This window comes from Pithys albifrons, chromosome 17 (assembly GCF_047495875.1).
Source record: "Pithys albifrons albifrons isolate INPA30051 chromosome 17, PitAlb_v1, whole genome shotgun sequence".
In the NCBI taxonomy this organism is placed as follows: Eukaryota; Metazoa; Chordata; class Aves; order Passeriformes; family Thamnophilidae; genus Pithys; species Pithys albifrons.
The window spans coordinates 6542891-6558761 of NC_092474.1; the positions used below are offsets into that span (position 1 = coordinate 6542891).

Below are 15871 nucleotides of genomic sequence, written 5' to 3' on the forward strand. Positions count from 1 at the left end.
CAATTCACCTTTGAGCAGTCCAAAGGTGTCTTGATAGTGTGGTGGGGCAGGTGGTGGTTGTAAGAACAACAAACACATAGATATGGCCAATGTAATTACAGCAACCTGAGAATAATTTGGTAATTGAAGTACCAAATTCCTCATTTGGTTCTCGGTTAATGTGTTGCAGTAACAAACTGGAGGGAGGGCAGAGTGTGGAAATGTGCTGTAGTTTGGAAACCAGCTCGAATCTGAGGCTTGCAAGGGTAAAACTCCTGAGGAGTTTTGGAAAGATTCTTTACATTCAAGATAGATACAAAGTGTCCAGCTTATTTTTAGTGTTCTGTGTGCTCTGTCCCAAAGTGGCCTGTGGTGGCACAGGCAGCTGGACTGCCCTGCTGGCTCAACTGCTCCCAGAGGGCTGAGCTCAGCCTGCCCACTCCCAGCTGGGTTTGTCACCTCCTTTGCATTTACTGGAGTGCTCATACCCATAAACCCCTTAAATTCACCCATCGGGGGAGGAAACCACAGTGCAGTTAGTTCTTTTCTTCTCCAGATCAGTGAATTAAACCAGCTGACAGAGAAGCCAGGTACAGGGGCGAACTGGAAGGAGAACAGGTAACTCAAGATAGGTGTTGGAAGGAAAGGCCTCTGAACAGGTAAGGCTTGTGCCAGGGGAGGGGGAAGGAGCAGCAGGAGGCTGGAGCAGGGCACAGGCTGTGCCTCTGGTTTTCCCTGGGCAGCAGAGCTGCAGCCAGCCCTGCCTGAGGCTGCGGGGAAGGTTCCCTGAGCTCCTTCCCTCATCAGTGTGGCAATGCTTATCTGGCTGACTGTAGATTCAGGAGGATAATCTCTCACCACTAAGTGGTGTGGAATACACTGGGTATGACTTTAAACAGCTTGAGTGCCTGTTCAGTGTGTATTGCAGTGGAAATCCCCCTGTCCTCAAAGCCTTGTTCAAGGCATTGATGTTCCTTCTTGGCCTTAGTTTCGCCTCTCACTGTGCACTGATGAAAAGAAACAGTGAGAAAAGCCACGCTCCAAAAATGGTGCTGTGGCCTCTTGGTGTTTCCCTGTGCCTCCTGGAATTCCTTCCTGGGGAGGAGGGGAGGATAGCAGGCAGGTTTGACCTGCTGCTCATCACCTAAATGCTGATCTTAGGACAAACGAAAGGTCTCCTCCAAGATCACTGCATTTATTTTAAGGGATGCCCCTTTCCTTGCATCTGACTAGAGGAGAAATCCTTGAAGTTTATCAAATGTTAATTGTAGCTTAAGGCTGCTGCCCCTGCTTTAAGTGATGGCTGATGTACTGCTAACTATCTAGAACGTTTCCTTCCTGCCTAAAGACTATTTTGACAAGTTATCCCTCTTTTCCTACAGGATGAACCATGTGTGGCTTGCTTAGAATTTAGTGAGGTAAATGTATAGGCCATTGTCTTGGAAGTGCTGAGTACAGTGCTGTTATTGATGTTATTGAAGTATTCCATGATATGGAAAACTTAAAATAGGTATTGTAAAACTGTGAACGTTGTTTTGAAATGTTTGGGGGTTTTTTTGTACTTAAAATATTCTCAGTCAGAATCCCTTGCTGGGAGCTATCATTTTTTTCTTTATTTTAGGGAAATGTTAATGTTCTAAGTATTACTGGCCTTTAGAATTCGCATCATATGTGATGCTGACTATGAGCTCAATGTTAGTCTTGGTTTTTAAAGATCTCTAAGAGAACCCTCACATGATGTGGCCATGCCTTCCTGCTGGTACCATGTGTGGGGGAGTGTTTGACCTTCCCCTCCTGCCCTAAACACAGTGATCAGCCTGGATTTCGTGCTAATGGGGAATGTTGGATCATTGCATGGGCATAATTGGGATATGGCAGGAATGCTCTTCTTTGCATGCTCAAGATACGTGCCCAGGGTGGGGATGGTGACCTGGGTGGGTGAGATGGCTGGGGTGGGTGACGGTGACCAGGGTGGGTGACGATGACCCGGGCTGTGTAACAACGATCCAGGATGGGTGACAATGACCTAGGTAGATGACACTGACAGGCGAGTGTGATAGTGACCCAGGTGTGTGACAGTGACCCAGGTATGTGGCAATGACCCAGGTGTGTAACAATGACCCATGTGGGCCGTGCCTCCTGAGGCCTCTCCCCTGGGGCCGGTCCCTCAGTGTCGGTGTCGGTGTCGGTGTCGGGGCCGCTCCGTCCCCTTTAAGTGCGGCGGGGGCCGTGCTGTGCCGTGCCGTGCCGAGCTGTGCTGGGCGGGGCGGAGCAGGGCGGGACGGGGCGGGCCGTGCCGGGCGGGCTCTGCTGGGCGGAGCGGGGCGGGCTGTGCCGTTCTGGGCGGGGCGGGTCGGGCTCGCTCGCTGTGCGGGGCGGGCTCTGCTGGGCGGGGCGGGCAGGGCGGAGCGGGGCGGGCTCTGCCGGGCGGGGCGGGGCAGGGCGGGCTGCGCCGGACCGGGGCGGGCAGGGCGGAGCGGGACGGGGCGGGCCGTGCCGGGCGGGCTCTGCCGTGCCGGGCGGGCTCTGCCGGGCGGCAGCGGGGCCATGGCCGCCGACGTGTTCATGCGGCCGGCTCGCCTGCTCGGGGCCGCGGGGCCGCTGTCCCCCCGCGCGCAGCCCGACGAGGACTCGTCGGACACGGACGATGGCGGGACCTCTCCGGGCGGGGGGCGGCGGGTCGGGCCGCGCCGGGGTCAGCCCCCGGGCCCGCAGATCATCCACTCGGGGCACTTCATGGTCTCGTCGCCGCACAGCGAACACCCGCCCAAGAAGGGCTACGACTTCGACACGGTCAACGAGCAAACCTGCCAGACGTACCAGTTCGGGGCGGCCCGCGGAGGCGGCGGCGCCGGCGGCCGCCTCAGTATCGACGCGTCCCTCACGAAGCTTTTCGAGTGCATGTCCCTGGCCTACAGGTACGGCCCGGGGGGGGGGACCCGGGGGGCCCGGAGGGGGCTACGCGCCGGGTCTGAGGCCGCCGTGAGGGGCGGGAGCGGCGGGGCAGGGACCCCCGGCCGGACCGACCCGAACCGACCCGACCCGACCCACACGTGGGGTTCGGGTTCGCGTTTGTGCCCGGGGAGCTCTTGGAGCCGCGCGGGCTCCCGCCGAGGCCTGAGGGCTGCGGTGTGGGCCAGGGGCTGTCGCTGGCCGGAGGACCGGGAGTGAGGGCTGAGGGAGTGAGGGCTGAGGGGGCCGGGGTGAGGGCTGAGTGGGGCCGACGGTGAGGGCTCAGGGGACCGGTGGTGAGGGCTGAGGGGGTCGGGATGAGTGGGCCGGGGGTGAAAAGGCCGGGCCTGAGGGGACCGAGAGTGAGGGCTGTGAGTGATCCTGGGGCCGGGGCTGAGGGGTCCCGGTGCGGGGGCACCTGCAGCATCCCCCGCCGGGCTGAGGGCGAGGGGAGCCGTGCGGGGCCGAGCAGCCCCCGGGGGAACCCCAGCCGAGGGGCGCGGTGAGCCCTCGTGCCCCGCTCTGTGCCCTCCCTCGTGCCCCGCTCTGTGCCAAACCTGGCCGGTTTCCCTTGTATCCCCTCCCCTAATTTTATTTTTGTGGCAAACCGGAGCCAGCGGGCTCTGCCGCCGGTCCCTTTGTTCCCGTGGTGGTTGCAGCTGGCAGCGGCACTTCCTGGGTTTATCTGCATCTCCTGCTCACACTTGGGCTGTGCTTTTCATCCCTTCTGTGAGGCGTTATATTCACATTTAGCCCCTTTGTCTGTCATCCAAAATGGAGGCAGAGCTGGGCAATAGAAGCGTTTTGGAAAGATATGTGTGCTGGAGCCTTTTGTTCCGTGTGATGGAGCAGAAATTGGATCCAATCTGATGTTCTCTGCTGAGCCTGAGTTGGAAGTTGATTAAAACAGATGATGGAAATTGTCTCTGAGCTTATTAACAGAAACATTTATTTTCATTTATAGGAACCACGTTAGATTGCCTAAAGAAAACTAACTTTGCCCACCCCAAATTCCTCTATTTAAGTATTGTTCAATGAAGGGGAAACAAAAGAACTGTCTGTTCTGTACAGTAGCAGAGAAGGTGTAATGTAAGTAATGTTCAAATTTTGATAATACTTGCCAAGTGCATTATTAGTTATTGACAGGAGGGTGAACCTCAGATAAGGTGTATGCGACAGTGGACATAAATAATTTGCACTTACAAAAGCCAAATGTAAACCTTCAGTCCAAGTTAACCAGTCTGCCTTTATTGTACAAGGTGGGAGGAACATGCAGAGGAACCACAAGTATTAAGAGGGACATAACAAGGTTTCTCATGTGCAGCTGCTCATCAGCCTCAATCAGCTTTGTTTCAGTTTGTGCTTCCACTGGTGTGTCCTTGGGATTTTGAAACTGAGGATCTAGTGCAAAGGAATAATTCTGTAACACTAATTGACAGTGCTGAACTCTGATGTAGATGCATAAATTGAGCACCAAATCTATTTTAGAAGAAATAATTTTATTCTGCTTGCTGGTGGTAGTATGAGACAAGGTGCAGGAAATATCTCCTCAGAGGCTGCCAAAGCAAAGCACATTGTTAATGGCTCTGTGCCTCAGGGTTTGCTTGGTTGCAGCCCTGAAACTTCTGCCCAGATCCAGCCTGATGATGTGTCAGCTTTGGGGTAAATTTTCAAATGTGTCTAACAAACCATCTGTGAACTTGGGTCTAAAAAGAGTTAAAATAATTCTGGAAAGTCTGATTTGGGGTGATGAACGTGGGTGTGAAATGGGGAGTCGTCTGTGTTCAGCAATTGATTAATTAAGCTGCTGGTTGTGGGTCTGTCCCTGCCCTCCTCAGGGCACACGGGACACCCATGGAAACAGCACCTGCCTCTTGTGCTGTGCCTCAAGTTTGGTTTCATCCTGCTTGGTTTATGGGGGTATTTTCGTGGCTGTTGCCTCAGCTGTACCTTTTTCATTGTGTCGGATCCAGCCCTGACAAAACACAAAGATTCTGTGTTAACATTTCCGTGCTGGATAGAAATTCCCTCTAGAAGACAACTGAGGGGATGTAGAAACCAGAACTGTAACACAGAAAGGTGAAGCAGTGGGATTTTTTGCTTTGTGGGGGCATGAGCTGACTCTCCGTGTTTCCAGAGCTGTGTTAAATACAAACCCCAGGAAGCTGCTGCAACGGAGCTCTTTCTGTAATATTTATTTCCACATGACACCCCCTGCTAGTATTTCAGTGTTTAAAGATTTAAAAAGAAGCAGTAAAAGGTGTGGTATCCATTAACTTTGCTGATGGACTAGAAAGCAAAGTTTTTCTAGATTACCTCGGTCATTACCTGGGTCATTACCTCGGATGGTTTGTTTGGAAGTGACCAAATTTATGCTGAATCACAGGTACATGGTGTAGCTTGGCCTCTTTTAATTGTGCTGTGATTTACTTTTTTATTTTATTTGGCTTTCTGCTGTTAACTGTCAGTCTTTTTGTGACAAAACAACCTCTTTCTGAATACCAGGGAAGTGATTCCCTGGTGCCTTTGAGCAGCACAAGCCAACCTGAGTCTAATTTTCATCACAGCTGTTTCACTCCCATATCCAGTTGCACGGCTGGAAAAGTCTCATTTCAGATAAGGCATTTCACAGGGGAAAATATGCCCATAGCCCAGTGCCGTGTACAGTGGGCAGATTAAAACCATTTTCTAAATGAATAAGTGACTTATAAACACTGAGGTTTGCAACAGGTATCACGAGGGCTGTGCTTTATCTAAATGTCACCCATTTTTCTGCTGAGAATGGCTGTGAGAGCTGGACCACACTGAAAAGGAACGTCTGTTTTTTCCCTCTTCATCTCAGCTCTTTAAAACAAGGTGACCCACAGACCCTGGGGTGTGTAGGTAGCTGGAACTGACCTGTGGCAGGGAGGGCACTTCAAAAGCAAAAAGATCTTAAAAAATGTGCTTTCCAAAATGAAAAAGACCTTTGACACTGCTCACTCTAATGAGAAGCTGTGCCTGTGGTTCTGTGACCTACAATATGCAGAGTTAAGTAAAATGGTATGTCATCTTGATACTTAGTTTGGTAAAGCCCTTTAATAATAACTTTACTGTTATCCAAATAATTACATTACCCAGAAATAACTTTCCAGAGCTGAAGTGCAGTCAGAAATGTTCCAGCAACAGCATATCATAAACGGTTTTTTCCTGGGATTGGGGTACAAGAATTTTTTCTCTTTATTTTGGTGACTTGTCTTCAGTGGAGGAATCATGTTCAGCTCCATGTACAATGTGGACTGAAGGCTCATGTGAAGTGAAAAATTGTGCTTTACAGAAGGACACTGTAATCCACTTATTGCCCTAAGAGGCTGGAATATGGCACATTGGATTTCCCTGGGAAAACTCTGCTCTGGGAGCAGTGACATGCAGTTTGTTAAGGTTAAAAACCAGAAGGAGGCTCTTGGAAATGCAGATTTGCATATTCTGAACTGCATGTGGAGCTTTGAAAAACGTGAGTTAGGCAGCAGTGACCTTGTGGTAGTTTATCTGTAGGACAGAGAGGTAAATCCTGCTGGAATGACTGATGTAATGATTGCAGGGAGTAGGAAACACAACATATTGCACCTGGAAAACGTAGATTTAAGATGATTCTTTTGTTATTTTCTCTGGGTGTAAAATGGGTCAATGACAGTGCAGATTTCAGTTATACTCACCCAGTGTGTGGTGTACATGCCCTGTAAAGAAATAGGAGGTTGAGGAGGCTCTGGGACCCTGAAAGTCATTAATTTTCTGTGTGAAGGTTCCCTTCTTGCACAGTCTGCAGATCTCTGCAGTTGAGAAATGAGCTGCTCAGTTGCGTGTGATCGTGTATGTCTCATAGACAACACACAAGCTTTATTTTAGGAATTATTAGCAGTATTACTCACACTGGGTAAACTTTATAAACTCCTTTTAAACTTCTGTTACATACTTCTCTGCCTTAGAGACAAACTGCCAGTCTGTGTCCACCTCTGTGGTAGGCTGGGAGCAGAAATGAGGATGACTTTGTGGGCTCAGTTACTCTTAACCAGCCTCAGAGTTCTCCTGCCTTCTAATAAGAGCTTAAGCCACATGCCAGGTGTTGTACTTGAGGTAAGAGTGTTAATGTTGGCAGGAGAGACGTGTCTGAAACCTTCTGGATCCTGCCTGTTGGAGTGGCACGGAACAGGAGCACGGGGCTGGGAACTGGGACAAAGGCTGCCTTGTGAACAGCTTGCCAGGTCATTTCTAGATTTCATCTCTCCTCTTTGGCAACGTGACCCCTTCACTTCATGGAAGCCAAAAATACTCCCTTCCTTGGTGCACTGACGTGAGGGGTCAGCTTGTTTCCAAAGCACCTTTGCCACATATTCTTTGTTGGTGTGTCTGGGGAAGTTCTGATGGCAAACTTGAGATTAACAACTTCCAGAATTTGGTTACATATTTCACGTGCTGCCTGGAGAAACTACTCTTATAAAAACGCTTGTAGTCACCCTATGAATTAAGCCCAACTTGAGCAGAGTTGCTGTGCTGTCAGTATTTATTAACCAAAATAAGGGTCCTTTCCAAGCAAGGATGGAGTATTTAGGGTGCAGTATCAACCAGGACGTTGGTTCTGAGCCTCTTACCCTGCTTATGTCAAATGCTTGATATAGTCACAAGCTTTTAAGCTCTGTGTAAGATGCACTTTGAAACTCCACCTTGACAACCTTGAACCTCGGGACAGTTTGCAGAGCGATTGCTGAGCTGTTCTCACTTCAGAGGTGCATTTCTTTGCCAAAGTAAACATTTGGTGGCAGCAGTGTGAGAAGGCCTTGGTTCACATTGAGGTCTTGGTGTCTTCAGGGCTACACATGACTGAAGGAAGAAGAGACCAATTCTGTACACAGAGGTTTGGATGCAGAGACAATTTTTTGTGTTGCTCCTGGCTATTTTATTTTGGTGGTTCTGCAGGTCCCAAGCTCTTAGTGGTTTCTGTGGCCTGGTTGTGCAGGGTGTTACTCTGCAGGCATATGCACAGTAGTCACATTTTTCATTAAATAATCCATGTTGTTGATACCATGTTTTGATTTCCCATTTACTATCTACATGTTTTGTTGTAGTTCTCATCTGGTGTTTTCACTCAGAAAACAGATGTTATTTTCTGGCTTAAATACAGTATGGATTTCATAATCATAATTTTCTATGGATTGCTGAAATAGGGAAGAGGAGCTGCTTTGTCCTCAGGTTGCCAGTTCTCAATAACTGTTGCATGGTCTAAACAAACTTGGCTGAACTGTGGGATTTGGCACTACTTTTAGTGAAGATTTTGTACTGGTATGTTTATGATGTGCTTTGAATGGAGTTTGATGCCAACAAAAATGAACACATTGATTTCCAGATCTTTCCCCCCCTTATCCATTTTAATTTCTTTCTGCTGAGTGGCAAGAGGAATCAAAGCCAAGAACCCCCAAATTCAGTTCTTAGCTTTACTCATGTTTTCCACACACCCTTTAGTAGGTCATGGGATCATTTTTGTTGGTTACTTTCCCACGTAGAGAAAACAATTTCCATTCTTTCCATTCTTTTGGAAAGCAGAGTTGATACAGAGTCACTTGAGCAGCTGCTTATCTGACTGTGTGTCCTTAAGCTACGATTAGTCTTAGTCAAACAAAGGGGTATCCAGTGATGCCACGAGCTGGGAAGTGGTGGAGAGGAATAAAGGGAGCTTTGTGGTCCCGTTGAGCTGAAGGTTGGGCATTTCTGGGATGTCACAGCCATTTTGACAGGCTTGAAGTAGAGAGTGAACTTTAAATCGTTGTGTGTGGGTGGGATCTTTCCCCTCATAACAGGACTCAGAGATCTGTTGCAAAGCAGGAAGAGTTGAGAGGCCAAGAAATGAGGCGTGAAACTCACTGGGATTTGGAATAAAGTTAAGGGGGTCTTTGAGGAGTGCATTGAGTGCATTAGAAGGGCCAAGATAAAGCCACATGATGAGCTGGATGGTGTTGATAAAGGTCACAGGGATGGAAACAGGAAGGGGAATTAAAAACGATACTGGGGAGATCAGGTCAAACAAAGGATGTCTCAGCTGACTGGCTGAGTCTGAGCTGGAGTTACAAACCCACTGAACTCTGGGAGTGGGGAAATGGTCAGCAGCAGGGCTGGGTGGAAGGGAGCAAGGAAAGGGAGGTCTCTGAGCATGGTGGGGACTCTGTGGAGAGGAAAAGAGGCTGGAGTTAGAGAACATTGGTAAAAAGGACAGAGGTGATGAATGAGAACGATGAGTTGGGGAGAAAAGAGGATGTTTATGCTGTGCTGTTCAGGGAAGGAGACACAGGCGGGGAAGGGAAGAATACATGGACAGGGAGGGTGGGTGATTCAAGGTGTGTCTGGAGCCAGAGGAGTCCAGGTTTTATTCCCCATGCTTTGATTTGTGATGGGAGAGTTAGACAGGAATCCCTTGATGAGGGTGTGCCTGATAAAGGGAGAGAACGCGTGGATGGCCCCAGATCTGGAAGTCATGGCTGATCCCCCAGGGAAATGGGGCAGGACAGATGGGGCTCCTGCTTTGGCTCTTCTCATGCTGCTGTGCTGCCTTTTGCTGGCAAGGAGAAAGGGTTGTGTTTTTAAAGCAGAACAACCTGATCAGTTTAGAAACTTGGGCCAGTTTGGGTTTAATCTGGTGTTTTATTTTTAATTAATAGACTACAGACTATATGCTTGCCACTTCCTTTCTTTGTGTGCAGAAATTAGTTGCATTTACAGTTTTCCTCATTGTCCTTTGATATCTTAATGTCACTGGCACAAACAGTTTCTTTATAGACAAAACTTCTAAGCTACTTCTGAGGAAAAAGACGAGCTTTCTAAAGTCTTTGATGGCTATAGAAATATTTTACAGCTTTCATGCAATTTTCCTTTGGCTCTGGGAAGGAAACCTTTAACATGGCCATAAAACAATTATGAAGATGATTAGGAAAAGTACTTGTTTCAGTTGCCTCCAAAGAAAATAGAGTTGGTTCTTTGTGTTTCAGACAGTGATGGAAAAACCTGAATGATTGTTTTTAGTGCAAGCTAGAGTTACACTATTGTCACAGTTTCTGAAGCAGGAAGGCTTGAAAAATGGGGTTAGGAAAAGCAAGGTTTTCCAGAAATTGCTTCTAATAGTTTTACTACTAGAATAGAAATTCTAAACATGGTCTTTTCAAATAATTTTTGTTTGTTTGCTCACATGGGAGCTGGAAGGTCAGTTTTGATTGTTTGTTTTTGAACATAGAACACACTGTCTTGGTGCCATTCCCAATATAATTATTGTGGCCATCCCTTTGGAAGTGAAGAGCAATTGCCATCGGAAGCGTTCCAGGGTGCGTTTGGCACAGCTTATTTACTTTGTGACACAAGCACTAAGCTCTTCACTAGCCCTTGGTTTCCTGGCTGTTGATCTTAGATAAATCAGTTACTGCTTCTTCCTCCCTTTCTCCCTTCTAAAAGTGACCCAAACAGTCTCAACACTGCAGAGCCTCAGATGTGTGTGCTGGCCCTTTCTGAAAGGGGGGAACAAAGTCATGAGGTTCAGGGGTGAGCTCAGACAGGAGTCTGAAAGGAAGCCCTGGCAGAAATGACACTGGAACTGCAAACTTCAATAACAAACCAAAGGAGACAAATGGAAGAAAGATTTAGGAGAGGAGGAGGAAGATGTGCAGCTTATTGTCACCTCCATTAGAAAAGCTCCTGTAAGTGGTGAGGAACCCTACGGAGAGAGAGCACAGGGTAATAAAACCAGGACCCTGCCTGTGAAGGGACCACCTTTATTTTGCCAGCAGGAATGAGAAGGGCTCCTTGTCTGCTTTCCTGCCCTGGTTGGATGTGCTGCAGTTGCTGGATCTGCCTGGATTCAGTGTGGCGTTGGATTGAGCAGATATTCACTGGAATTCCCTCAGGGATGGTGTTTATCTTCCTGCCATTCTCGTACAAGTGACAATCTCTTGGAGGTCTCTCACAGGCTTGATGCCTCTGAGGAGCAAGTGTTGCAGGAGAGCCTGGGTGACACCTGGGCCATCCTGTGTGCTGGCAATGAATGACTGGCTGCAGGGGAATTGCCATTCCCTCTCTGTTAAGCAGCTTTCAGTTTGTGCCTTAAGGTGTGGAAACTCTGTGCTACTTAGGAGCAAGCTCAGCAAGAGTTACCTTGTGAAAGACTGGTATTTTTAGACAGGTTGTGAGCTGTGATGTCAGAAGGATGAAAGAAAATGTGTTTGGAAAGGACCATTTAGGCCCACTGAGAACATTCCTTTCCTTGGCTGGTTATCCAGACTGTGGCCAGTTGCAAGGCACAAAGCCCAGGGTGTCAGGAGTGGCTCTCAGAGCTGCTTTGGTACCTTTGAGACTGTAAAACAAAAGGTGACAGGCCAGATGGACAGAGCTTGCAGGCCACTGCTTGGATTATCATGTAGCAGGGTATTAGTGGAAGAATCTGATTCCCTCCAATTAGTGATATGTCAGTGTGTTTTGGCCAGGCCACTGGTGACCCACAGATAACCCTTTGCCATGGCAGGGTTTGTGCCATACCGTGGGGTGAGGAAAGGGAAGCTGTGTAAGCAGCTAAACACGGTGCTTAATGAATTGATCACTTTTCCTGAAAAGCTCAGAAAGATTTTAGTGACTTGTTAAATTTTAATGACTTGTTAGAGAGGTTTTTATCCTTTGTTTTGTGTTCACACAGCACATTATCTACAACTTCTTGTTCAACTGGTTGTGCAGTACAGGGAAGCAGGGAATGCAGTCCTTTTTTCTGTATTCAGTGCCTTTGCTTATTGAAATTTTTATAAGTGGTAATGTCTTCCTATATGGAGAGATAAATACTTGGTTTTAATTATAGTGGGAAAGTTCTGGGTTACTTTATTGCTCAATCATACCACACCAGAGCAAGCAGAGGATATCCTTATGGACAGAGTGCATCTGTGGTGTCTGTACTTCTGATCCACTGCAGATTAACAATATGTCCCTCTGTGTTCTCCCAGTGATTTGGGGGGCAAAGGAGAGAATTTGGGGGGACAGTTCAGTGCAGAAATAGAAGAGCTGATGCTGCTTTGAGCTGAAGGGGTGAGGGAAGAAAGGTCAAGAGATCCCCCTTTAGTCCATAAGGAGTTGTCCTTATCCAAGTACAGGGATCTCATGCTTGCTACAGCTTTGTTTCTGCTTGAGCCTGAAAGGGTTCTTCCAGCTCAGCTGGGAGATGAAAGGGTGGTCTTGTCTTTGCTAGTGCTGGGTGGGGTTTACTTGTACTAGGGTTGGCCTGTGAATAAGAACATAACTGAAGAGTTGAGCCAAAAGGGTGACTGAGGGGGCAAGGAGAAGATCCAGATAGCCTTGCTCTTTTGTAATGAGTTTGCCCTTCTTTAGAAAGAGGATTGCTGTTCCTGGGCTTGGAAGTGGGACAGCAGCTGCACTGTCTGTACTCGGGCCTTGCAGGTCTGGGGAAAGGTGGCAGCTTGGGAGTGTGCCCTGCTTGGTCCCTCTGTGTGGTGTGTCTGTGGCCCTCAGCCTGGCCTGCCCCCTGTGCCCTGTCTGTCCTGGTGTTCTCGAAGGGTCCTGTGTGTTTGGGTGCTCCAGAGGTGGCTGTGTCAGGAGCTCTGTGAACACCAGAGCCTTTGCTGCCCTGGGAGTGGGTGCTGAGTGCAGGACCCTGGGCCTGGCTGTGCCCTGCCAGGCTGCAGGAGCAGGGGAAGGAGGGAGTACAGCTGTTTGTCCTGAAGGGTTTGTGCCAGTCTTGTAGTGCTGCCCAGAACAGGACTGCAGAAGCACATGGAGGCAGGATGAGGCCTTTTCTTTTCACTGATCCTTCCAGCAGTGGAGCCTGTTACTCCTCGGAGGTCAGGGTTGTTGTCTGCACAACAAGCTGTGAGCAAACACTGCAGGGGCCCAACGGGAGCTTTGCTTCTGGGATCTGTCAAGTTTGTTGTTCTCGGAACTCTGTAGCATGGGATGTTTACTCGAGATCCTGGCTGTGCTTTCCCTCTGCCACTCTGTTTACTCTCCCTTCCCTCAAGGTCCCATAGTAACACATGCTCTGCCTGCAGTAGTTCAGGAACAGCCCAAGTGACCTTGGACAGCGTGGCCAGAAGACCTCTGGCCGGGCTGCAGCAGCACAGGGACTGCTCTGTCTGACAGCCAGACCCCTCCCCAGCCCACGTGAGCTCCTTGTCCAAAACACTCTTCTCACCCACACTGCCCTGTCTGTGCCAGGGACTTTTCTGTCTTGGCTCCAACATTCTAATGTAGGGCAAGGGTGAGACACATCCAGCCAGGAGTGGTGATAGAGAGCCCAGGCCTGTGTGGGGGTGCTGGAATGAAGTGACACTGGGGTTTCACAATAGACCTAAAAATAACTCAGGCCCACTGCATTTGCTCTCCAGCAGCTGTACATTCGTGTGAACATGCTGAGAGAGCCACCACAGGCTGCTCTGCTAAACTCTTCTTGTTGCATCTTGTATCCTGATTTTAGTCTGCTGCAAAATCTATTCACTGTTTGTCCTCACTATTGACACCATTCCCAAAGGAACAGAGACCAAATGGAGCAGGAATTGTCGAAGAGTTTCTCAGGTCTTTGTGATTCTTCTTTGAAGTCCATGACTGCTCTTAATTATCATTTTACCGTGCAGACTTTTGCTTTTGGTGCTGTGGTGTGACACTTGATTTAGCCTGTGTGAGTTGGTGAAAACCATCACTTTGCAGCATGTTGGAGGCAGAAGTGATCAACAAGGTGAAAAAGGAAAGGCATGCACATAAAATGGAGAACTTTAAAAAAAAGGTTGAAAAGGAAATACCTGGGCTTGTGGTTCTAGCAGCTGTTAGAGAAGAAGTGCCAAACAGGAAGAGGCCAGTGGAAGACCTGGTTGCATTCCTGATTGGACATGGGTATTATCTGCTACCACATTTCCCAGAGCAAAGAATGTTGTCATTTGTTATGTCCTAGGATGGTTGTTCTCTGCTCATCCTGATGAATTTCTGCATGTTTATATAGAAGCTGTAGCCTGAGTGAGCTTATCCATGGCAAGTCAGGCTCTGTTAACAGTATTTACAGTGACAACTGTGCATCAGGAGAACTCCTGGTATTTCAGTGAGAGGCAACACAGCGAGGGCTGGTCCTGCTAAGCTGTGCTGTGGATTCAGGAGTGGGCTCTGAAATTTGCTTGTCTGTGAGCAGCACATGGAGGTCTGGATGTTCCATGTCATGCTGCTCATGTTTTTTCTGTACAGGTATAACTTTCCCTCTGTAAAGCCCTGCATGTTGGTATCTGCATAGGTCCTTCAGCTCAGTCCAGCTCTGTCCCTGAGGATGGAGGTTGAGTGAACTTGCATAGAAAATGTGCTGATGTGCCAGATGTGGGAAAACAAGAAACAGTGAAAGAGAATGAACTACTTGTTTTTGCTCTTCATAACACAGCTTTTGAGTGGGAAAATAAAATGGTGGGGTTGTAGAGGGGGGAATAGGTTTGTGACCAGGAAAGACACACAAGAATGACTTTCTGGGTTTGAGGGTATGAAACTTTTAGAAAAGAAGGACTAAGACAAAGGATTTGGATATGGTTGTGAAATGGATAGATCTGTTACAGAGCCAGGGAAGTTCTTTGTATATTGTCAGGTTATTTCAAATGAACTTAGTGTTGGGATGGGAGAACTGACTTGGAATATCGATCAGGATTATAGATGTACTCAAGGAGGAAACTGCATTCACTTCAGGTAATGTTGGACACCCAGAACCTGTCAAAAATAGAAAGCAGAGATTGTGAAATGGCTGAGAATCCAAAGCAATCTGCCCAAACACTGGGGCATCTGAGTAATATCAATAGTCACTACAGTGGCTGTTTGCTACAGAAAATGTCATCATCCCTCCCTTTTCAAACAAACACCATATTGAACTCACTGAGGTATTGGGGGGGGGAAGTGTCTATAAACACATCAAAAAGAGCAACTGTGTAGTTCTTCCAATTCACTTTTAGGGAATGAGTTCACGTACTTGTTATCATTTTCCTTTACAGCTGAGGGAGTTTGGTTGCTGGGAGCTGATAGGAGTGTCACAGGAACCTGCTCATCCTGTTCAGACTCTTCCCCAAGCACCTGCTCATGTCCAGTGCTGGGAAAGCTGGACCTGTGGGGTGTTCTTATAGGGAGCTCCTGTTAGAGCTGGTGAGCTCTGGTGCCAAGTGCTGGAGTGAGCTGGGCGGCTTTTGGTATCAGCTGTGACAGAATTCCAGGCCCATTTGGTCTCTGGAAGCTGCAGATAAAGCCCGTGTGTGCTGCTGTGTGGTGTCAGCCCCTCTGGTGCTGCTGCCCTCCCTCACCAGCTGCCTGAATGTCCTGGACATTCCACGGTGTTGTGACAGCAGAGAGCCAATGTGTTTGTGCCTGGAGTGACACTGATCCGAGTCATTCCTCCTGTGAGGAGGGGTAATCTCTAATCAACTGCATGGGAAGCAGAGGCATTCCTGTCTGGCTCTGCTGTGTGAAATAGTTAACCCTTCTTGGGAAACCTCGTTACATTTCACTCATTTGCTTTATGAAACCAGCAAACGTTATTGAAGAACACGGCTCAGCTTAGAGACTGCAGATAGATGTACAAAATTCTGCAATAAAAGCCAATTTATTACTGTTTCTAATAAACTTTTGGGGTGTGAAGGCTGTTGTTTGGGAACGCAGCGTGGATCCCATCTGTTTTCAGTATCCAGTCATACAAGTAGAACCCTCAAATCTCCAGTAAAAATCTTAGCGGAGCTTAAGGAGCCTAAAACTTTTATTTGCAGTTTTTATTGGCACATTAGTAGGCGTGGTGTCTGAGCTCTGCAGGGGGTGATTGTGGGCTGGGTGGATGTGGCAGGGCTTGGGAAATGGGGACACAGATCTTAGGAAGTTCAGAGATGTGGCTTCTCTCTGTAGCAATAAACATGTAAGAAGTGTTACT

At 48.2% G+C, this 15871-nt stretch overlaps 1 protein-coding gene across 1 annotated transcript in view; it reads left to right on the forward strand.

Annotated features, from left to right (window-relative positions):
* The first annotated feature begins 2482 nt into the window (after positions 1 to 2482).
* MLXIP (MLX interacting protein) overlaps positions 2483 to 15871 on the forward strand; it is a 44492-nt gene continuing 31103 nt past the window's right edge. The window contains exon 1 of the mRNA XM_071571767.1: positions 2483 to 2897. Within this exon, the coding sequence (XP_071427868.1) occupies positions 2527 to 2897 (371 nt within the window). The 5' untranslated portion in view covers positions 2483 to 2526. The remainder of the gene's footprint in view (positions 2898 to 15871) is intronic.